This window comes from Canis lupus, chromosome 16 (assembly GCF_011100685.1).
Source record: "Canis lupus familiaris isolate Mischka breed German Shepherd chromosome 16, alternate assembly UU_Cfam_GSD_1.0, whole genome shotgun sequence".
Classification (NCBI taxonomy): Eukaryota; Metazoa; Chordata; class Mammalia; order Carnivora; family Canidae; genus Canis; species Canis lupus.
In genome coordinates, this window is record NC_049237.1 from 42,167,154 (window position 1) to 42,191,284 (window position 24,131).

At 36.5% G+C, this 24,131-nt stretch overlaps 2 protein-coding genes across 32 annotated transcripts in view; one reads left to right on the forward strand and one right to left on the reverse strand.

Moving 5' to 3' along the window:
• PCM1 (pericentriolar material 1) overlaps positions 1-15,475 on the forward strand; it is an 80,160-nt gene extending 64,685 nt beyond the window's left edge. For 27 of the 29 annotated variants that reach the window (XM_038560285.1, XM_038560291.1, XM_038560286.1 and 24 more), the window contains 10 exons: positions 1,275-1,409; positions 3,526-3,723; positions 5,543-5,605; positions 5,836-5,971; positions 6,270-6,430; positions 8,899-8,983; positions 9,499-9,755; positions 11,381-11,473; positions 11,574-11,691; positions 13,563-15,475. In XM_038560285.1, coding sequence (XP_038416213.1) covers positions 1,275-1,409; positions 3,526-3,723; positions 5,543-5,605; positions 5,836-5,971; positions 6,270-6,430; positions 8,899-8,983; positions 9,499-9,755; positions 11,381-11,473; positions 11,574-11,691; positions 13,563-13,588 — 1,272 coding nt within the window. In that variant the 3' untranslated portion in view covers positions 13,589-15,475. Of the gene's footprint in view, positions 1-779; positions 801-1,274; positions 1,410-3,525; positions 3,724-5,542; positions 5,606-5,835; positions 5,972-6,269; positions 6,431-8,898; positions 8,984-9,498; positions 9,756-11,380; positions 11,474-11,573; positions 11,692-13,562 lie in introns of those variants that run through there. The other 2 variants (XM_038560284.1, XM_038560299.1) reach the window with 2 other exon arrangements.
• A 4,384-nt stretch (positions 15,476-19,859) lies between these two features.
• Positions 19,860-24,131, reverse strand: part of ASAH1 (N-acylsphingosine amidohydrolase 1) — a 46,861-nt gene continuing 42,589 nt past the window's right edge. For 2 of the 3 annotated variants that reach the window (XM_038560306.1, XM_038560308.1), the window contains 4 exons: positions 22,700-22,831; positions 22,470-22,593; positions 21,981-22,037; positions 19,860-20,948 (listed from right to left, as the gene is read on the reverse strand). In XM_038560306.1, coding sequence (XP_038416234.1) covers positions 20,859-20,948; positions 21,981-22,037; positions 22,470-22,593; positions 22,700-22,831 — 403 coding nt within the window. In that variant the 3' untranslated portion in view covers positions 19,860-20,858. The remainder of the gene's footprint in view (positions 20,949-21,980; positions 22,038-22,469; positions 22,594-22,699; positions 22,832-24,131) is intronic. The other variant, XM_038560307.1, reaches the window with a different exon arrangement.

Consider the following 24,131-nt stretch of genomic DNA (forward strand, 5'->3'; position numbering starts at 1 on the left):
CTCAGTATTTCCTATTCCTGCCATTGCATTTTCATATATCAGCTCTTAGTACAGTTTGCCATTATCGAAAATTTAAATGCTCCACTCTTTTCTGCTTGGCTAAAATATCCTTTCTTCAGAGATAATTGTTGTTTCCAATCTGCTACCACAGCTACTTACAGAACCTGGTTTGTGCTGCTTTTAGGATATCTGTACATTCAGCAAGTACTGAGTGTCTGCTGTGAGCTGGCCCCAGTACTAGGGGATAAATAAGAAATAGCCCCTGGAATTAAAAAGTGTTATCAGTTGGACAGTGCATAGCATGTAGTGATTATTCATCTATCTGACTTTCTCCTCTGCTGTTTGAGCCCTTGAAGACGAGGGATTGTTTCTCCCCCCTTTTTTTTTAACTACCTTTTCTGTCACATGATTTTTTCAAAAATGACCTTAAATCCTTCAGTTTAAGGAACCCTAGAAATCATCTGGTTTAGCCACCTCATTTTACACATTTCTACAGAAAACCAGAACATAAACTTACCTGAGTAAGGTTAGAAGATCTGCCCAAATGAGTTTAGCGGCAGAAGAGGGATTAGAATCATGACATACTTGATGTGGATGTTTTATGGACTCACTTCCACAAGTAAACCGTGATTTGGATTATTAGGTAGCTTGCACATGCTTCTAAAGGAAGATGAGGGAGAAGAGATTTGCCCAGAAAGGTTTGTTAGGGAAGTTAGGACAATGGTTCTCAACTGGGGGTGACTTTGACACTAAAAACATTTTGTAATGTCTACGTACAGTTTTAGTTCTCAGGACTCTTAGGAGAGTAGAGGGTGCTATTGGCATCTAGTGGGTAGAGGCCAGAGTGCTGCTGATCATCCTACACCACACAGACTGTCCCTAATGCCAAGACTGAGAAAGCTGAGTTAGAAGACCCATGGAGCAAGTGGGGAGCAGGTGAGTTGAAAGAATATGGTTGAAATGAACTGAACTGCAAATGGGAAGACAGGCCATATGGAAACCATGGCATGAGTAATTCTTAAGATATAGAAAAGAAGTGATAAAAAGTATTAATTCAGCCTGATTCTTTTACTGGCTGTTAATCTGCTGTGGTGGGTCAGAATACACAAATCCCTAACGTGTAGTGCAGGAGTTTGGCTCTTCTTATGAATGTATATTTGTAAATGTATATCTGAATGTTGCGAAACATCTATGCAAGAAAAAAAAATCATGTGAATTAATATTTTTAAAACAATATTAAGTTTTTATCCTAACCAACTATGATTTTTTCTCAGGAGCACATGGATGAAGTATGCTCTTCTCAACTTCTAACTTCAGTAAGGCGTATGGTTTTGACCCTCACCCAACAAAATGATGAGAGCAAAGAATTTGTGAAGTTCTTTCATAAACAACTTGGAAGTATATTACAGGTAAGAGTTTATACTTATATGGCCTACCCTCTAGTTTGGAACTTTTTGTTGTCATTTTCTGGCAGTACGCAATTTATTCAAATAGATATTCATTCTGGCATCCATTGGGGAAGACATTTCAGTACCTTTTGAGGTTATTCCTTTACCTGGTTTTAAAAAAATTGTATTAGGGCCTGCATCTTCATTTGACTCGATAATTTCTAAGGCCTGTCCAAACTATGATAAAATTTTGTTTTGATTTTTCTCCTTCCCAGTAAGAACATTTCAAGGTTGGGATGTTTAGAAAGTAATTCTATGATATTTTCTAAAATAATTTTTTATCAGTGTGGGAAATCATAGAAACTAGAAAACTGTTGATTATAGAGACTTCTTAGGCTGTATGAGTAACTTTAAATTAATGTTAAGGTCATGGTTCTCAACTGAGGGCAATTTTGCAATGCCTGCAGACATTTGTCAGGCAGGAAGTGGCTGGTACTATATCATGTGGCCTGTTAATAGTGCTGGGGTTAAGAATCCCTTTGTTAAGTAAGGCTACCTTAGTTCATCTGATAAACATCTTTACAGTTAAATACACTCATGTATTTTTCCATTGAGATAGTTTAGTGATTTGTATTATTATTACTCCAAACTAGGAAATAGGTTTTTCTTTTTATCTTTATTACAAAAATTTTCCATAAAACTGTTCCTTCTTATTCTTGTGTTTTAGAGAGACTATTATCACTTTGTGTATTAACTTTCTAAAAACCTTAGGCTTGATGCAAATTTCCATCACTATAATTTTCCATTTTGTTTTTATTAAGGCTAAACTATAAATTCAATAATAGGTTTTAAGTTGTGCTGTCTCTAATTTTATTAACACATAATCTATAAGGAATATAAGACATGTGTTATGCAGTTTAAAACTGTTTAGGATAATTTTATTATTTTTTATAAATTTAAGTAGTTTATTCCTATAGAAAGAAATAACTCCATTCTAGAATCAGGCTCAAAGATAAATCATTTATAATTAAATATTTTTGTATTTTTGTTTATCAAGATCCATGTAATCCTACCTCAGTTTGTCTACTGTTACCATAATTGAGACAGATGCCAAAGTATTAATTTGGAAATAAATTTTTTTCTCCTTAAGAAAATCTGGCTGCTTTTCTTTTAATGCTATTCCTGATTCTTTTTTTCCCCCACAAGGGGACCTAGAGAAGAATAAAGTTCAGTTTATAGTAAATCTTGCCCAGAGTACTGAAAATCTTTCATGAGGTAGAGCTTAAAATACCATCTTCTACATTTTTTCTAAGAAACCTATTCAGTGAATTTTTTTTTTTTTTTTTTCACGAGGCAGCTTCATTTGTGCTTCTTCCAAGATTGTGCTAGATAAGGTGGTTTTTTGGAAGGAGGAGACACAGAACATAGTTGTTTACCTGTTTTCTAAATGGCACAGTCCATATTTTTAGGAAGAAAAAGAACTGCAGTTTTATGTTTAAAAAAATAAAAGTGTAGAATATAGTTGGCTTATTCATTTGATGATGCTGTATTTCAACTTGAATAGAGCTAAAGTGCCATTGTTTTTAAACTGATTCTGAAGGGAAAGTTTAAATTAGAATGACTGGCTGGCTTTATATAAAAGGGGAGAACTTAAAAAGTACTCTGACGTTAACATTTAGAGAGGACTTTGTATTTTCCTCTCTGGGTACCTCAGCTTCTCACTGTGGTAAATATGTATCCCCTGGGTTGCTCATTTGTGGCTACCAGTTCTATTAATTAGGACAAAAGCTGTGGATGATCACATGTTCTTTCCTTTTGTATACTCTTTAAGCAGGACTAGCATGATTCCTACTTAGAATATTAACTATCTTGGGTGCCTGGGTGGCCCATTCGGCTAAATGTCCAACTCTCGGTTTTAGCTCAGGTTATAGTCTTGGGGTCCTGAGATGGAGCCCAGCATAGGGCTCCATGTTCAGTGCGGAGTCTGCTTGATCTTACCCATTAGTTTTAGCTTTTTTTCCACACTAAAAAGTACTAAAATAGTTTTTCTCTGAGTATTTAAATTTGTTAATCCTCTGTATTGCTCTACTCACAGTTAAAGTTTATCTTTAAAGTTACTTGGTTTACCTTTGAATAGGATTCACTGGCAAAATTTGCTGGCAGAAAACTGAAAGACTGTGGAGAAGATCTTCTTGTAGAGATATCTGAAGTGTTGTTTAATGAATTGGCTTTCTTTAAGCTCATGCAAGATTTGGATAATAATAGTATAACTGTTAAACAGAAGTGCAAAAGGAAAATAGAAGCAGCTGGAGTGATACAGTCTTATGCCAAAGAGGTAAGTGACATTTATTTTGATTTTAGGAGTAGATAATAAGCCTAAAAATACAGTTCTTGATCGTTATTAACTAAAATTATACTAGACCTCAGCCAATGTATTTTCTAAGTAATGGCACTTAATCAGATTACATAAATCAGTACATATGCTAGCCACACACTGAATCTCAGATATAACAGCAGTGGCTCAAAGATCAGGAATGCAGACAGGAATTGGTGACAGGAATTATCAGATACCTTACCTTACTGTCATTTAAGTCTTCAGAGAAGAGAGGAAGACTGGGATCTGATCCTTGGCCAGCTGTCTGCAGTAGCTATTTCAACCTCGATAGATCTCAGATCTGCCAGGAATATTTATCACTCTGGCCAACACACATGCTTGTTTACAAGTTAAGGCTTTGGTTGCATATTTCTGTAGCTTCTTTCACCCTGTTAAATTGGTCTTGATATGAAATTGGTCTCCATATGAAATTGGATGGGGTTTTTCTCCTTAACTTGAGGCATCACCAAAAGATTTCTGCCTTAGACCTCTCCCTCCTCTTGACTCTCTAATAATGAGAAGGAAAGCATGTTGAGAACCAAAACACAAGGAGAAAACCCTTCTCCCTGAAACCTAAAAAATAAGGTTCAAGCCATCCATTTCACACTTAATACTTTCACTCCTGACCTAGATAAGTTTCAGATCATTCCAGCTATTGCTAAAAGCTTGAAGAAAATATAAACAGGATAAAACCATAATAAATGATCGGAAAGACTACTTTAAGATAGGCAGTCTCGGATGCCTGGGTGTCTCATTGGTTGAGCGTCTGCCTTTGGCTCAGGTCACGATCCCAGGAGTCCTGGGATTGAGTCCTGCATCGGGTTCCCCACAGGAAGCCTGCTTCTCCTTCTGCCTATGTCTCTGCCTCTCTTTCTGTCCCTAATAAACAAATGAATAAAATCTTTAAAGGAAAAAAAAAATAGGCAGTCCTGTTAGGCCATTTGAGTGGGTGAAGTATGAACTAACGCATGAAAGACAAAGAGTTTATAATGAAAATGAAAGGGAACAACATTCCGGGCAGAGAGAACTATAAGTTCAAAGACACTGAGGCAGAATTGACCAGTTTGGAAAACAGAAAGAAGGCCAGGGCAGCAGGAACACCTCCCATGAGGTGAGAGTGTAGGAGATGAGGTCACCTAGGTAGGTAAGACCAAAAGTATAGGACCTCAGCAACCATGGTAAGGACCTTCTGTTTGATTTTATTCTTAGCATGATGGAAACTCATGGAAAATTTTGAAATTGAGGAGTGATCTCTCATGTGCAGTTCAGAAGATTTGTCTAGTTATCATATTATACTGGAATTGTAGGAGAGAAGAGAGGGAAGCAGAGACCAGTGGTAAGGCTGTTGGACGAGTCCAGGAGGAAATGTGATTAGCTTCCAGTGCACACCAACATTTTGACGATCCAGTCAGTGAGGCATTCTTGTGATTGAGACGTGGATAATACAGTTAGAGCACAGGCTGGTTCCTGGTGTCTGACTTGTGCATTGAAGAGCTATTTACTGAGATTGGGAAAACTGAAGGAGGCTGGGGTTTGGGGAGGAAGTGAAGGTTTTTGTTTTAGAATTACTGAATTAGAGCTGCTCATTATTTAGGGAGATGTCTGGTAGGCAGTTTGGTTAGTTTAAAAGATTTTAATGAAAGAGTTTAATTTGGAAAGAATTCAAGAAAGCATTCAACTCTTTGGATTGTGGTAAAAATGCAGCATTTGTTAAATTACTGAATATCTAAGTTTAATCCTAAGAAAGGTCATCCCTAAATTCTGTTTAATTTGCTTGTAGGCCAAAAGGATTCTTGAAGGAGATCATGGCTCACCTGCTGGAGAAATTGATGATGAAGACAAAGTATGTGGCTAATTAACTTATGTCTAAATATAATGCTTTTGAGACAAAAGATTAAATAACTTTAACAGCTTTTACCCTGTTTGAGAGAAAACTTTATTATCAATTGTCCTTTCTTCTGACGAAACTTAATTTTCTTTTAAAAAAACTTTATATTAGATACTAATTTTTTTGATAAGTTTATATATTTTAAAATATATTTTAAGGAATTCATTACATGTATTTGTGGCTAGGACAAGGATGAAACTGAAACAGTTAAGCCGACTCAGACATCTGAGATATATGATGGTGATGGTCCCAAAAATGTGAGATCAGATGTTTCTGATCAAGAGGAAGATGAAGAAAGTGAAGAATGTCCGGTGTCTATTAGTAAGTGTAAAGATTCCATACCGGGTGTATACGTTAGCCCTTTTTAGGTCACTTATCCAAACAGTTGGGTGGAATGTAATGGATGTAGAATTGTGTGTCCAACAATTCTGAACAGTCTGGCGTGGACTTGACCAAATGACCTGTCCTTTCAGCACCACGCTGTCCAGCTGCTTACTCTTTTGAAGATCTCAGATACCATATGTAAAGGACTTGTGTAATGCAGGAATGCAGTACATGGTAGCTTCTATTAAGATTCAGTGCTGGAAATTTACTAAAATCTCTGTATTAATTAACTTAGACTTGTCCAAAGCTGAAACTCAGGCTTTGACTAATTATGGAAGTGGAGAAGATGAGAATGAGGATGAAGAAATAGAAGAATTTGAAGAGGGACCTGTGGATGTCCAGACGTCACTTCAGGCTAACACTGAAGCTACAGAAGAAACTGAACACGATGATCAGGTATTCCAGACCAACACATCTTCCTCCAGTCTTCTTTAATTACTGAAGGCAGATCTTTTTAAAGATGTCAAAATTTACAGCTTCCTTGTTCTTGTTTTCATGAATAAACAAATTTCATTAATATCCTTATTGAAATCTAAAACACTAGTTTATTTTTGTATTTAGCAATGCTTATATTTATAGCACTTTAATCTTTTTCTTTTTCTTTTTTTTTTTTTGTGTGTGTAACAAATCCTAAAAACTGACATTACTTGGAAGATCTGGAGTTTTCATTTATCTTTATGTATTTCCTACTCATACATGGAAATAGTATATAACAAAATCATTCCCTTTGCTACCTCCACTTCATCATGTCCCACAGGCAGCACTTTGTATGATTTCTTTGGCTATTTGACTCTCTATTTCTGAATAGCATGTGTGTATTTTTATTTATTCACTTATGCACTTGACATTCTCTTTTGACTTCCTATTATAGTAGGTGAAGACTTTTTAGATCATTTATGACTCATTTAATTATATTAATCCTATCCTCATTCAGTTGTATCTTTTGCTTAAATCTACATTTAACCATAGATTTTATCAGACTACGTAAATATTACTGCCAAACTAAGCAAAAGCTTAGTCTTATACAATTTTTTCACCTGAAATTAATAATTGTCTCAATTTTTTATTTGCCTAATTTTCTTTGACACACACCGAAGTCTTTGTTCTGCCCACCAATAGCTGTATAAACTTCTCAGTAGACTTTTCTGCACATACCCTTCCTGCTCCATCCTGGCTTTGGCTCTTCATTAGACTTGCTCACTAGCTAGCAGCCTGGGAATCCCCCTTGTCATTCTTTATTCCATTTGTTTCTGAAATCCAGTCTTCTCCTTTTACCTCATTTTGGTAGAGCAGATCTCTAGTACTTCTCTGAGAAAGAGTGCATCAAGGATAAATATTCTGAGACTTTAAATGTCTAATAAAATCTTTAAATTCTTCCATGTTAAACCATTATCTTCCCTCAAATTTTTGAGGCATTACTCCTTTGTATTCCAGTTTTCAGTGCCTCTGTTGAGAAGGCTAATACCTTTTTTAGTTCTGATTCTTTGTATCTTACTTCTTTCCCACATAACCCCATCCCCATCTCCACCCCCGCCCCCAGGAGTTCTGGAGTTTTACAGTGATACGCATTGTTGTGCCTCTACTTTCATTCACTCTACTGGGTACTTAGTGGGTCTGTAAGTAATCAATAACCATGTCCTTTATTTTGGTAAATGTTCTTTTTTTTTTGTATTTCTTCCCTACCGTTTTTCTTTCATTCCTCTTGGAATTAATACTGTCAGATATTATTAGCCCTCATGGGTTGATTTTCTGATTTTCTCCTCTTCCTTTTATTGTCCCATTGCTTTTTGTTGTTGTTGTTTTACTTTCTGGAAGATTTAATACTTATACAAATGTCATATTTTTAATTTCTAAATATTTTTGTTTTCTGATTACTTTTTTATAGCACCCTGTTAGTTTAGAGAGGCACTATCTTCTATTACCCATCTGGAGGCTTTCTTCAAATGTCAGTGGTGCCTTCATTGTTTATACTAAAAAGATACACTAGAAAGCCGGTTGAGTTTGCTCTGGGCTTCACTGTCAGGCATTTGGGTAGATAGCTTTTTGACAGAAAATTCCAAATGTTGATAGCTATTGGTCCTTTCTCTGGAGTGGTTTGTTTTTGCAAAGGGTCTTCTATTCTCCTCCTGCCTAGGAGGAGGTCTATATTTATACTTCTTGGTGCCTGTGTTCAGGAGCTAGATGTGGGCATGGTGCTGAAGGTCCCATCACTATTCAAATAGACTTGTGCTGAATCCTTCTGTTTTCAGCATGACATTTTACCCTATCCTTATTTGTGCTTTTTGCACCCCACCCTTAACCCTGGCAACCCCCGAGGTTTGAGGCTTACTAGTTCAACTTATCCAAAATATAATCTCCCATTTTCTGTCAAAGTTGGGGGAGGGAACTTCAGTGTTTGCATTTTCTTTAAACAGCTTTCAAGAACCACCAGCACCACCTTCTTTTCATCCACACTATTCCCCTTCCGTGCATGAGGGGATTCTGATTTTGTTCTCTCCTCCTGCTAAAGGCACTAGGCTTTATCTTTCTCCCCTCAACTCTTCCATTCACTTAACATCTACATATAAATGGATGTCTCTTAGTTTCATTCAAGACAGTCTGATACAAAAATTTAAAAAAAAAAAAGTGAAATCCATAATACTCTAGTTCTCTATTTTGAGGTTAAGGAAAAAGTAAAACCTTTTTACTTAGCCATCTTAAAGTTTCAACTACAGCCGCCTTCTTGAACACTTTCAGAAGATATTTTTAAATTCCCTTGTATGAAAGTCTCAGGTTGGACAGACAACCTTACATTCTTAACCATCTCCTATATAATGGCCATATATTTTAGGCCTTGCTATTAAGACATCACTTTTTCCTTCTAGGTACTACAACATGACTTTGAAAAATCAGGAGAAAGCAAAAATGTCCCATCAGAACAAGATCCCACTACTAGTAAAGGCAAGAAATGTAAAGTGTTCAATTTTAAGATTATCTAAAGTGCCCTTAATGTGCTTAAAAGCTAAAAAAATAAATTCTTAGCTAATGTAAGTTTGAAGGTATTTTTGGACCTGATGTATGTCTTTTTTCTTCTCCTAAATCCTTTGTAGAAAACAGGACTTTTTTCCTTCAAATAGCTGCTCGAGAAAAGCTGATAAATAATTAAACACATAGAAAAAAATCTTACAAGAAAGTATCTTTAGATATAAATGTGGGGGATTTCTTAGAATACCCATTCCTGGGTATTACTCATGAATATCCTGCTTAATTAGAAATTGGGTGGATGTCAAGAGTCTAATTTTTAAAACATCTTCTGTTAAATCTGATCAATAATTTTAGGAATCACTGATAAGGAAAAATTTATAATTGTCTCTTTTTTGGGTCTTAAATGTCTTGATTATTCATTCATACATACTAGTTGGTGTAATTTTAAAATTTAACAGCTGTTGCATTACACTAATGATAAGACTTTCTTTTCATAACAGATGACCAAGATAGTACTCCTGTGAAACCCTGTTACCTCAATATCTTGGAAAATGAGCAGCCTTTGAATAGCGCTGTCCAAAAAGACTCTCTGACTACCATCGATTCATCTAAACAGCCTAACCCTTTGCCTTTACCTTTACCTGAAATCGAAACCTTGGTGCCTACAGTCAAAGAAGTTAAATCTGCTCAAGAAACTCCTGAAAGCTCTCTGGCTGGAAGTCCTGATACTGAATCTCCAGTGTTAGTGAATGACTATGTATGTATCATTTACATTTCATTTCCGTGCATATTTCTTCATTTTCAGGTTAACATTTTCAGTCTGTAAACACAGACTAGGTGTGTTTGTGTTTGTATTTAGGTTTAGAAACTGCTGAAAGATATTTCTTACTCAAACTTACTTTAAACTTGAACAGAAGGGTGATAGTGAATTAGGATGATCATCTCAAAACCTATTCTTCTTTATAAATTTATGACCCAGATCTTGAGTTTTAGGTGGCAACCTTGAGAGAGTTCAAGTTCAGATCTTGAACAGATTTGTGAATCATCATTAATCTCTTACAGAACCCATGCTTGACATCTCAATAGTTTTAGAACATTTCATAAATCTTTGATAAACCTGAAAGTTTACAGTTTGATAGCAGAAGACTCCCTTCTCTATATATGGCAAATGAAAGACATATATGTTAGCAAATCTGTACCTAGGATGTAAGTAGATAAGTTTTACTCTGGACATTTTCATTTCAGTTTAATTTTATAGTAAGTTATTTTTTGGATCTTGAATTATGTTTTATAGACTTGGCGAAAATTGAGGGATTTTTAACAATATACTTTTAGGTCTAAGCAGGAATGTGTGTTTTTTTGTTTGTTTGTTTGTTTTTTTTAATTAACATCAGTTTTCTTCCTAAAGATATAGTTTACAATTATGATTTCATAATTTCTCATTAAGGAAGTCTATATAATATTTCAAAAACATTAGTAGAGTAACTTAACTGTTTTGATGGCTTCATCAAACAAAAAATTAGCATTTACAACTCTGAAAGTTACCTCTGTTACAGAGTTGCTCTAGGAGGCAGTCAATTGAAATTAAGTCTGATTATAGAGGGACTTGAATTTGAAATTTAGGCAAGGGACACTCCTGAAGGTTTTTGCACAAGAATAACAAATGGCTGAAGTCATGGTTTTTGAAGATGAATCTGATGACTGTGTAAGATAATGTCAAGAATGCTGTTAGGAGGCTCCCTTACCATAAGAATATCAAGCACAAGCTTAATGAGAGATAGAGATGGATGAGAAATGTTGAAAGAGGAAAAATCTAAGGTTTCCACTTGAGTAATTGGTAAAATGATACCATTAAAAATCAGAAAGGAGAAGTAGGAAAATAATGAAGTGATCACAGAAATGAGTTACTAGATTCATGCCTCATCTTTCTGAACTTCCATAGAGTTGATACTGAAAGCCTGTAAATGTTTACTTATATTCTGCTGCGTACACTCTGATGGGATTCCACAAAATTATCAAAAAACCCGAATTCTTGTTCTGATTGTTTTAGTCCTCAGTGTTACTGTTTCTTCCTCTAACCTTCATAATAAGCTGGCTCTTTGTTTTTTTCAAATGGAGACAGAAATGCTTGACAGCATTCCCCCTAACTGCAAGTGCACGACCTGTCCTGTGCACTCCAGCTTTGCTTTTATTCATAGAGCTGAACACAGAAAAACCAAATAGGATAGAATTACTGATGTAAAAAAAAAAAAAAAAAAAAAAAGAATTACTGCTGTATACTCCTATATAAGAATCCATTTTATCTGTTGACATGGATGATTTTAAAGGCTTAGATCCAGAGATAGAGTAGATTGCCTTTATTAAATATAATTTATCTTACAGGAAGCAGAATCTGGTAACATAAGTCAAAAATCTGATGAAGAAGACTTTGTGAAAGTTGAAGATTTACCACTTAAACTGACAATATACTCAGAGGTATTTTGCTCTCTTTAATTAAACTTGTCTTTATATAACAAATACTACTGGGATGAAAACTGATTTTTCAGGTTTTTTTTTTTTTTCCTTCATTTCAAAGGCAGATCTAAGGAAGAAAATGGTAGAAGAGCAAGAGAAAAACCATTTATCTGGTGAAATACTATGTGAAATGCAGACCGAAGAATTAGCTGGGAATTCTCAGACACTAAAAGAACCTGGTAAGAGTTTCAACCATATCATACTGAAAAATTAAGAAACCTTGGTACCATCATTTTGTTTTTTAAATCCACTATTAGTACTTAAGATTTAAGCCAAATACTGGAAGGGAAGCCTAATTCTGTAAAAAGTCTTGGTCCATTGCCTAATTTATAAAATGGTATTATCAGATAATTTTTTTGTTTTTAAAATCTTGAGTTTTAGCAGTGTAAGATATGCACATTAATTTAAGAAGGAAAGATACAAAAGAATTCATGATAACCTGGCAGTATCCCATTTAACTATTGGTTTTTAGTTCTTCTGGGTGAGATCTTGTATATTTCTGAATTAATATACTTATAAATTTTCTTAATTTAAAAAATTCAGACATCTCTTCTCTTCCATATGAAAAGTGAGCATTTGGATCTTTATTATTTTTGGTTTTTCTGTTCATGACCTTTATTTTAAATATATTTGTTTTCTAGTTCCATTAGCTTTGGTCATGACTCCGCGGCTACTGCCTTTTCTTTCTGCTTTTTCTGTCCACTCTTACTCATCTTCTTACATTAAGGTTACAAAAACACATTTTTGTAACTAATAGTTAAAAGTTACTTTTTCTGAAGACCATTTGGTGTAAAGATGACTCATTGGAGAGCCAGTTGATAATCCCAGATTTCCTTCTCTATGGATCTAATAGCGCAACCCCTGGGCCACCCAGAGGAGAATGTGTCTTACATCAAAATCAAACGATTTTCAGGGATCCCTGGGTGGCGCAGCGATTTGGTGCCTGCCTTTGGCCTAGGGCGCGATCCTGGAGACCCGGGATCGAATCCCACATCGGGCTCCCAGTGCATGGAGCCTGCTTCTCCCTCTGCCTATGTGTCTGCCTCTCTCTCTCTCTCTCTGTGACTATCATAAATAAATAAATGAATGAATGAATGAATGAATGAATGAATGAATAAGAAAAAGAAAAACTTAAAAAAAATCAAACGATTTTCTTTTTGTTACTCTATCAATACATTAATCAAATTATATAAGATTTTGGGATCCCTGGGTGGTTCAGCGTTTGGCGCTTGCCTTTGGCCCAGGGCTTGATCGTGGACACCTGGGATCGAGTCCCGCATTAGGCTCCCTGCATGGAACCTTGCTTCTGCCTCTGCCTGTGTCTCTGCCTCTCTCTCTGTGTGTCTCTCATGAATAAATAATCTTTAAAAAAATCATACAAGAGTTTTTTTTTTTTTTTTCCCCCTAGAAATGAGGTGTGAAGAGAAGCATAGACTAAATTTCAAACTTTCAATTAATTTCCCAGTATTGAGCCCAGTTCTCCTTGTTAGAATCTCACCTGCTGCCCCCTAATGGGTCCAGGCTGAGCCCCACCCCCTTCATCTTGTCTCCATCTGCTTTGAACTTTCCAGGGATTTGTCATCTGGCCGGCTTTCCCTCCCAGCCACTCTTGTTGGTTGATATTTAGTCAGTTTTATATAGTTTTCTTTTCTGGTGGGTAGTTTTCTTAAGAAGTATCTGCTCAGTATGCAATCTTCAAATGGAAACCGTCACCTATTTTTTTTTTTAAGTATGCTTTGAATTTTTTTATTATTATTTATTTATGATAGTCATACAGAGAGAGAGAGAGAGGCAGAGGGAGAAGCAGGCTCCATGCACCGGGAGCCTGACGTGGGATTCGATCCCGGGTCTCCAGGATCGCGCCCTGGGCCAAAGGCAGGCGCCAAACCGCTGCACCACCCAGGGATCCCCCGTCACCTATTTTTAAACTAAATTAGTATCTCCTTTATAATAACTTTATGCTAAAAGTTTTAATGAAAGAGAACAGTATTAAATTCTAGTAAGTAAGGTGTTAATTCAGTAACTTAAAGCGCATTATTCTGTTTTTCAGAAACAGTGGGAGCCCAAAGCGTATGAGAGGTCTTCAGAAGCTCATCTAACTCGCTTTACATAGTCAATGCATATATGAACTTGGCACTAAATAAACATCTGTTTTGATCTGTATAAAGATGTAAATTAGTTTGACACTGCATTCTTGATAGGTGTGCTAATTTCTGCCCGTGGCAGTTTAAAACATCAGAAACTGAATTCTGGACAGATTCCAGCCTTGATACACTCTGGGGTTTTCTTCTTTCTTTCCTTTTTTTAAAAATTTTTCTGTCGATTTTTTTTTCCCCTTCCTTTGTGATGTTTGGTATCGTTAAATTTAAGATGTAGTTTTAAATAAAGTTTGGACTTCTCTGTAAAGTACTTTTTTTGGAAATTATGTTGAATTCTATACAGTAAGTCACCCTTCTATATGATTCGGATATTCAGAGAAGAGCAAGAGTTAGAGAAATACAGAATTTAGTAAGACCAGCCATTAGACCAGGCTTCCAAATAGTGTCAGTGTTGCTGCTGCTGGGTCTAGACACCTGCATGTCTTATTCTTGTGCAAGAACAGGCAAGTTATAAAGGTATCCAGGACATTGGTGAAGTTATAGCATATAAATATTCTGTTCAAATTGGATGTTTAGAACACATGTCCTTATCAGATAAGTATTTTCCAGAATTCAGTTCCTATCTATGTTGCCACGGTCTTTAAAAAAAAAAAAAAAAAAAAAAAAGTTATATAATTAGGGAGTATTTCTGCACAAACAAGTAACACTGTGATAAATTTTACATGAAGAACCAAACCCTCTCAAGTAGGGATTTACAGAACTAAGTTTTATGTACCAGAATGTTAAGGCTCTATATGTCTTCAGACAAGCTTGCCTTTTGAGATGGTAATTTTAAGACCAAAGCATAGCAGTTGATTATGTGTGTGGTGAGAGAGAAGCAGATTTGCAAATGAAGTACTAAGCAATGAATATGTATGGAATTTCTTCATCACCAAGTAACTCAGTTTTTCAAAAGTGAATTATCTTTAGATTTGCAAACTTGCAATATACCCAACTAAGGCTTCACAGCCAGTTAACAATTCAGTCATATAGGTTTTTTGTTGAATAAAATATGAAGAATTAGTTTCAGTTAGTGGTCTTTAAAATTTATTAACAATTTACTGAAATACCCAAAGAATTTGGTTGGTATTCCTTCAAAATTTTTATTTGCTGTATACTTCAGTGTAAAATTATAATGCCCAGTCAGGGAGTGTTAAATGAGGATTTCCCTTTAAGGACATTTACTATATTGCTAATTATGTGAAGTATAGCTCTCCCAACATTAATTTAAAAACCTATTCAGATAACCATTCAGAATCAGGAATTCTTACCCAGTTTGACTCCTGGGAAGCTGAAACAAATTAGATTATATGTATACTTAAGTTTCTATACATGTATGTTTTCTAGACTCTGAACAAAAAGGGGAGAATTTCATGTTGACATTCAAACCAAGCCTTACGCATATTATGGCTGTGTCTCTCTACCTGCAGATTAAAGTGCGATCCAGTGGAAGACCAGTCCTATCGGAGTTATTTTCCTAGCACCTGTGACTTGTGTTACAGTTGCTGTCATCTTCTCTTTTTTATTTTAGAAGATAATTCAGTTTTAAAATCTCTGGGGCTGAAGATCAGATAACTTGTTTGACCCTTTCCTTAGTAATTGTTGCTCAAAGTTTAGGCAATAAATATTCCTATTCGTTAATGTTTAGGTTGAAAATCTGGTTATAGATAAAAGAGGAAGAAAAGGTGAAAATGAGAGAACCTTATGCAGGTTGAGAGAATGCTTAAAATAGCTCACCAGACTGTGCAGGTACTCTTTGTATTTTGTAACATTCACTTTGCATAGCTGCTTTTTCACTGTTAATAAATGTATATCCTCCATACAACCATGAATTTGCATTTTCATTTAAACTGACATAATCATTTATGCCTTAGAATTTATTCCAGAATTATTTATGGCTTGACAATTTTAAATGTAAGAAAAAAAGAACCAAACAAACAAAAAATCTAAGACATGAAAAATAGAGACCCAACATCTAGTCAGGGAGGACTTACCAATTTAAGAGCATTTTTCTTACAGTAGGAACAATAAATAATATAAATATTAGAAATAACATATAATTACACTATAATAATATAGAAATAATAGAATTACTCTGTAATTATTTCCTAACTATATCTCTTTCATATACTATGTAGAAAACATTCTCATATTACTCAAAAGTTAGACTGGCATGTTTCTTGTTTATTGCCCAGTTTTACTTAATATAAAGAGTTTATTCTTTACCTGTAAGAAACAATGAGCTCTGGATGTCACATGTTTCACTGTGCAAATACAGCTGCCCAGTTGCCTTGTCTGGAAGAGTGATCATTTCTTGTTCTTGCCATATAATTCTAATTGCTACTTTAATGTTGGTTGTCTTTATACATCTGGTTCCTTCCTCAGAATCATTGGTGTCTCTGCTTGGCTCATTTTCCATTAAGGAACAGAGAAGGGAATCCTGTGCCTTTAAATAACTTTGATTAATGTAGAGTTTTAATTATCAGTTCATCTGCCCAGACTCATAATGTTTGGGCCAGCTATTTACAGAAAGTTATGGATTTGAATATTTTGAAAACAAATTGCATTATAGAGCTTGAGTTCAAGTTGTCTCTTACAAACCTCATTAATATACTAACAGTCCCTAACTTAATGATGGTTGGAATTAGAATTTTTCAACTTGATGATGGTGTGAAAGTAGTACAGGCATACTTTGAAGATATTACAGGTTTGGTGCTAGACTACTGCAGTAAAGTGAGTCAAATATTTTTGGTTTCATAAAAGGGTATATAAAAGTTTACACTGTAGACTATTGACTGTGCAATGGCTCTATGACTGAAAAAACAATGTGTTTTACTGCTAAAAAATGCTGTCATCTGAGCTTTTAGCAAGTTATAATCATTTTGCTGGTGGAAGGTCTTGCCTGGATATTGGTGGCTGCTGACTGATAAAGATTGGTGGTTGCTGAAGGCTGGGTTGGCCATGGCAATTTCTTAAAATAAAAAACAATGAAGTCTGCCCATATCAAATGATTTCCTTTCTTTTTCGCATACTGATGTGTTGGATAGCATTTTACCCACAGAACTACCTCCAAAATTAGAGTCAGTCCTCTCACCCTGCTGCTCCTTAAGTTTATGTAATATTCTCCATCTTTTCCTGTCATTTCAACAATCTTCATAGCATCTTCCCCAGTAGATTCCATCTAAAGAAACCACTTTCTCTGCTCATCCATAAGAAGCAACTCCTCAGCCATTCAAGTTTTATGAGATTGCAGCAGTTCATACACACCTGTATCTACCCAACATGGGGCTTGAACTTACAACCCCAAGATCAAGAATTGTATGCTCTACTGAGCCAGGCACCCACCCCCCACTTCAGGCTCCACTCCTAATTCTATTATTTCCACGACATCTGTAGTTACTTCCTCCACTGAAGTCTTGAAGCCCCTTAAAGTCATCCTTGAGTGTTAGAATCAGCATCTTTCACACTCTTGTTAACACTGATATTTTGACCTCTTCCATGAATCACAATTGATTATGGCATCTAGAATGGTGAATTCCTTCCAGAAGGTTTAATTTACATTGCCCAGATCCATTTGAGTAATCACTGTCTAGGACAGTTACAGCCTTACAAATGTATTTCTTAAATAATAGGACTTGAAAGAACTACTCCTTGATTCATGTGCTGCAGAATATGGATGTTGTGTTAGCAGGCTGAAAATAGCAGGAATCATGTACATCTCCACCAGAGCTCTCTGGTAACCAGGTACATTGTTAATGAGCAGTAATATTTTGAAAGAAGTCTTTTATTTCTGATCTGTAGGCCTCAACCATGGGCTTTGTTTACAGACTGGTCATTGAACACTGGCTTCAACTTAGTCACCAGGTGCATTAGCTCCTAACAGAGACAGCCTGTCCCTTGAAGCTTTAAAGCCAGGCCTTGATTTCTCTCTAGCTATGGAAGTCCTAAATGGCATCTTCGAAAAGAAAGCTCTTTCATCTGCACTGAAAATCTGTCGTTTAGTGGAGCCACTTTCCTTGATTTATCTGAGTTAGATCTTCTGGGTGACTTTCTGCAGCTTCTATATCAGCACTTACTGCTTCACCCTGAAGTTTTATGTTATGGAGATGGCTTCTGCCCTTAAACCTCAGGACCCAACCACTGCTGGCTTCCAGCTTTTCTTCTGCAGCTTCTCCAGACCTCTCTCAGCCTTCACAGGATTGAAGAGAGTTAGAGTCTTTGGATCAGGCTGTGGCTTGTGGGGATGTTGTAGCTGGCTTGATCTTCTTACTGGACCACTAAACCTTTCTCTGTATCAGCAGTAAGGCTGTTTTGCTTTCTAACCTATGTGTGTTCACCAGAATAGCACTTTCAATGTCCCTGAAGAACTTTTTCTTTGCATTCACTACTTGCCAGGTTTGGCACAAGAGCCCTAGTTTTCAGCCCTTCGTGGCTTTCTATGTGCCTTCCTCACTAAGCTTAGTCATCTTTAGCTTTTTCATTTACAGTGAGAGACATGGCAACCTACTGAATGGGAGGAGATACCTGCCAATGACTTATCCAATGAAGAATATCCAAAATACATAACACCTAAAACACAATAACAAAAAAGAAAAATCCTATTAAAAATAGGTGGAAGATCTGAATAGGCATTTTTCCAAAGAAGACATCCAGATGGCCAACATACACATGAAAAGATGCTCAACATCACTAATTACCAGGGAAATGCAAATCAAAACCACAATGAGATATCACCTCACACCTGTCAGAATGGCTGTTATCAAAAAGATTAACATCTATGTGTAGGTGAGGCTGTGGAGAAAAAGGAACCCTCATGCACTGCTGGGAATGCAAACTGGTGCAGCAACAGTACTGGACAACAGTACGGAGGTTCCTTAAAAAATTAAAAACAGCAATTCCACCCGATCCAGTAATGCCTCTACTGGCCATTTGCCCAAAGAAAATGAAAATATTAATTCAAAGAGTTATCTGCACCCCTATGTATACCAGCATTGTTTACAGTAACCAACACATAGAAGCAACACAGTGTCCATCGATAAATAAATGGACATTTGAACACTTGGAAGCCACTGTATGGTTCTAAATTTGCCTAATTTCAATACTGTGGTGTCTCAGGGAGTAGGGAGGCCCATGGAGAAGGACAGACGGCGGGGTGGGCGGCAGGTAGGTCACCAAATCAAATACAGTAACAATGAAAAAGCCTGGAATTTTGTGAGGATTACTAAAATGTGACACAGGCACAAAATAGCAGATGCTGTTAGAAAACGGTGCTGCTAGACATGCTTGACACAGGGCTGCCACAAACCTATTTGTAAAAAACAGTATCTGTGAAGCACAGTTAAAGCAAAGTGCAATAAAACGAAGTACACCTGTAGTCTTCTTACTAATGTCCTCTCCAAATTAACACAGCAGTTACTACCACCATCCAGTGGGAACATCTTGATAAACACCCTCCCCGTTCTCTTTCTATATTCTAGATGTGTATCTAATTATGCCTAAGTACATCTATAAATAGGCTTATACTCTATATCCTATTTTATAAGTTTTTTTTTTTTTACCACTGAGCATCATTACCGAGAATCTTACTGCCAGTTGTTACTTCCTCCATATTATTTGATGTGGTCCTGAGGAACTGGTCTAAAACAGCATCTCACGTATTTATTATGAGTATCAAAAGCTACAACTTTAGAAAAAAATACAAGTTAACCTGACTTCATTTTTATAAGAGGGACAAAATCTGAATTTTTTTTTTTAATATTTTATCTATTTTTTTAAGTAATCACACCCAACATTGGGCTTGGACTCATGACTCCCCCAACATTGAGTCGCAAGCTCCTGCGACTGAGCTAGCCAGGCACTCTTGAGGTTTTGTTTTTTTTTTTTTAAATCAAATCTTATTTTAATACAAGTCCTCTTGTAACCCTCTCATTTCACTAAGACAGTGCTAGCATCACTATAGTTTTGTGGAAGCACCTCCTTCCAGGGGAAAAGTAGCCTTAGCACACCTGTGTCCTGTTGACACCACTGGGTTTAGAGGTGGTAAGATTAGTCATGTAAGATAGTGGCCATTTAATCATAAGTTGAAGAACCCACCTACATAACCCTTATAATTTAATTCAGATGCTGTGTTCAGCTTCCATTTCTCCATAACCGCCCCCCTCACACCAGCATGTGGGTATCCGGAGAATCAGCATACGTGACTGCTGACAGTACTTCCAGGGATTGTTTATTGAGCATCATGAGTACACGACATTATACAAAATGAAGTGGATACAGTCTCGCCCAACTGGCATGCATTTCACAGTTAATGGTTAATGTCTGAAAGGTTATTAATAAGTTCTATTAGCACTTTCATAAATAGACTGATTTCTGAAAAACACTTTTAGTAACTTAAGTTTTTTAAAAATATTGATCAGAGAAACAAACTAAACATTTATTACATGAATGATATTTATGTAAGTTTATGGGTTCACCTCTCAATTTTCACAAGGCTTTGACCTCTTCACAGAACCTGGAACTCAGTTTCTGAAGTTAACAACTGCCTGGAGTTTCTGGGAGGTAGAGTAATTATGAAAAAAGGGACGTGTCAATTCTGTGCATGAAAGGCTGCCTTGTACATGGATTACTTCATGAACCTAAAAAATTGCTTCTATTCAGGGTCAAAAGCTCAAGTATTCTTGCCTATTAAGATTAATACACAGTTGAATGTCTGTCTCATCCCCCTCCAATCAAAATTAGTGAAATTACATTGCTGTCACAGACAGCAAAGACCACACAGAATGCTAATTTTAATAGTAGTTGGAACCAGAAGGAAAGAAAAACATACAAATATGTGGATTAAAGTGAAAAACTGAACAATGTACAGATGTGCTGGATTCAACACCCACCAAGATTCTTGCTTCATTCTATGGAGGTGGGTCCCATATGTCATTGCCCATCCCCATCCCCAAATGTCAAAGTGAAGAGAAACTGTAAATTCTAGATGATTGATTTTTGTACATAAAGAAGTTACCTGTAAATGAGGAGAATCAACTGTTATGGCAAAAATAGTCTGTGAACTGTAAACATAAGAAAGACAAGCCCATGCCTCCACAAGAAACTGCCGAGTCTTGGTCTTTGCAAGGACATCAGACGGCTGCACTAGGTGGATGCATGTGAGTTTCCATCTTCATGCCACAGACAGAGCATTCTAGGGGCCAGGTGTGTGCTCACCAACCTATGCAAGGGTCTGGGCAATCCCGCAGGTAAGTTTCATATTGACCTTTGGTAACGTCCATCAAAGTTGTGAATACAGTCAGCTGAAAGAAAAGTTACATTTACTTTAAGGATCTTTCCAATTTTAAGGTGTCTTGACTGGCATTTCTATACATGTCAAACTGCTTTATGAAGTTACTTAATATAAAATAATACATAAATTGTATATAAATAGTCATAAAAATAAATATACAAAGACAAATAGTCAATAACAATTATAGTTCACCATTTAGGAATACAACTGAAAAAATAAACTAACTTCAATAGAGCCACTATTCCGAGTCATGAATATAAACAGACTCAGGAAAGAATCCCCTCAGCTCCTTAGAGATCTTATTCCTAAGTAGGACACTGCTTCGCCACAACACTTTAACCCTCGACCCTCCTCAACAGTATCAACAGTGGTCCCTGCAAAACCTAATGGCGTATACCGTGGACTGTACCGGCTCAGCTGTGGCTGTCCTTATCCTTAGCGCATTTGCTTTCTTTCGTTTCTAAAAAATTTTATTTACTTGACAGAGAGAGTGCATGACCAGGGGGAAAGGATTTCTGAGAAAGGAGCCCAAAGCAGGGCGCGATCCCAGGACCATGACCTGAGCCCAAGGCAGACACCTCACCAGCTGAGCCCCCCCAGACCCCCCGCCCCTTACTGCGTTTCTAACACAGTGGGGGAAACTATGCGGGCACAAAACTCTGTCTGTAAACAGACTTCAGACCTGGCTGAGTTTTAGGTGTTAGTTGTGTACAGCATGAAATTTCTGACAGGGTAAGTCAAAAGTAAAAGCCTACATATAAATGTTGTGGAAGTAAAACTGGAAACAGTACTTTGACCAATTTGGACATCAAACAACATAACAACATTAATCAATCTGTCCTATCCCAAGAGTTACTGTTTTAGTCACATAAAGCATTTTTAAAAATCAACCTTAAGGGGAACAGGACTTGGGGTCCTAGCTCCAACTGATCCAAGATAACAGGGAAAAATAAAACACAGGACCAAGTTATTTTCCTAAAAGTGTATATATATATATATATATATATATATATATATATATATACATATTTTTTTTAAATACCTTGTTGAGGACAGGTTTTGTTGATAGGACATCATACATGGTTGCAAATGAGATATTCTAAAACACAAAAATAATTGAGTTCATTAAATTAAATGCATATGTCAGTAGCCTTATGCACAAAAATGGGTCATCAGAAACCATGACATTCTTGTCTACCTCCCCGCAATCCCCCTAAAGAACTGCCCTTGGCATCGCTGTTAGTTAGAAACAGAGCTAATTGGATTAACATTAACAACTTTTTCTCTCTCTTCTGCCCTCTTAATTCTTGCCTGTTTGTCATTCAACTTCACACAGTGGTGTCCAGCATCAGAGTCAAAAAGGCAAGTACAATACAACTTTGATCTTTAGATTCAAAACAAAAACAGTACAGACTGTCCAGCGATACTTCCCAGAAAGTTTATCAATTCTTCAAAGGCCAAAGAAAAATGCCACAACTAAGATAATCTTTAAAGGTCACCATTTCTTTCTACATATGACATGTGAATGTACCTCTTGGGTTGTCTGGTTTAGACACATCTTTGCAGGTGTTCTGCGATCATCAAGAAAGAGAGGATTTTTCCAACGGTCATAATTTGTTTGTACCACATACCATCTATCCTGCTTGGGGTTGAGTCTAGATAGAAAAGAAGAAATTCTGCTTAGGCTTCCTACCTTAAACTCATAAATACGTCAGTCTATGCTTTAGTTTCTGCTTACTTTGTGTGAACACGTGTACTTACTCATATACATCCAAAGACTGTTTTCTATCTCGTGTGATCACACAACCCTCCCCAGACTTGTTGCCTCCCAGGATAAAGTATGCTGGGGCCAATATCTTGGTTTTGATCAATGTATTCTTGGCTTCTTCGTAACTACATAGAAACACCAAAAAAGAAAAAAGTAAACATTTTTAGGTGACTTGGAATGAAAAATTTTTAGCTGTGGAGACTAAAGGAACACAAGTCTCTGAGAAACATGTTCTTTTATTTTTTTTTTAATTTTTTCTTTAAGATTTTATTTATTCATGACAGAGAGAGAGGCAGAGACACAGGCAGAGGGAGAAGCAGGCTCCATGCAGGGAGCCTGACGTGGGACTTGATCCTGGGTCCCCAGGATCACACACTGGGCGGAAGACGGCGCCAAACTGCTGGACCATCAGGGCTGCCCAACATGTTCTTTTAAAAAAGGGTGACTATCATAAATAAATAAAAATTAGAAAAAATAAAAAATAAATAAAAAATAAAAAAGGGTGGTGCACAATGGCTCATGGAGGAACAACCGCTGACACCATGTGGTAAAACACCAAGATCTGAAATATCCCCTTAATGTGAGGACAAACCAAATGGCCTCAAGAAATTATCTTCCACCCTTATTGTTTAAGCCTTTTAGTCAACAACAGATCAAGAGGAAATAATATTACTATTTATAGAACTTAGGGAATAGACAGTAACCTTGAAAACTAGGGCTTTTAGAAATCAAAGTGGATTTTCAGAAAAGCCACTATATCTTACTCCCTTGACCTCATTAAAAATCAGATACCCATTTATTCTAGGTCACTTGGATGTGGTGCTAGCTACTATTACAAGATTTCTGCACCAGCGCAGAATTAAACTAGGTTAACAGATATTAACAGTTTAAATGAAGATTTTACTGTACAAATTCTCTTCTGGTATGAGTAGGTTTTTGTACATCAATAAACATTAATAGGTACCCTTCATGCTGGCACTATCTCTAGCACTTTTTAAATAAATCAGTTCATTCTTTGCGTTAGACACACACACACACACACGGATTATTACTCAGCCATAAAACAATTTTGCCATTTGTGGCAACATGGATGGACTGTGAGAGCATTATGCTCAGTGAAATAAGTCAGAGAAAGACAAATGCCCAGGCTATCACTTACATGCAGAACCTAGGAAAACTCATCAATACAGAGAGCAGAGTGGTGGTTACAAGAGGTGAGGAATGGGGGGTGGGTGAAACAGGTAAAGGGGGATCAATAGGTACGAACTTCCCGGTTCTAAAATAGTAATTCCTGGGTATACCATGGACAGCGTGGTGACAATAGGTGATAATACTGTATTGTGTATATGACAGTTGCTAGAGAGTCAACCTTAAGAGTTCTCAACACAAAGAAAACAGTTTCTGTAACTATGTGGCGATGGGTGT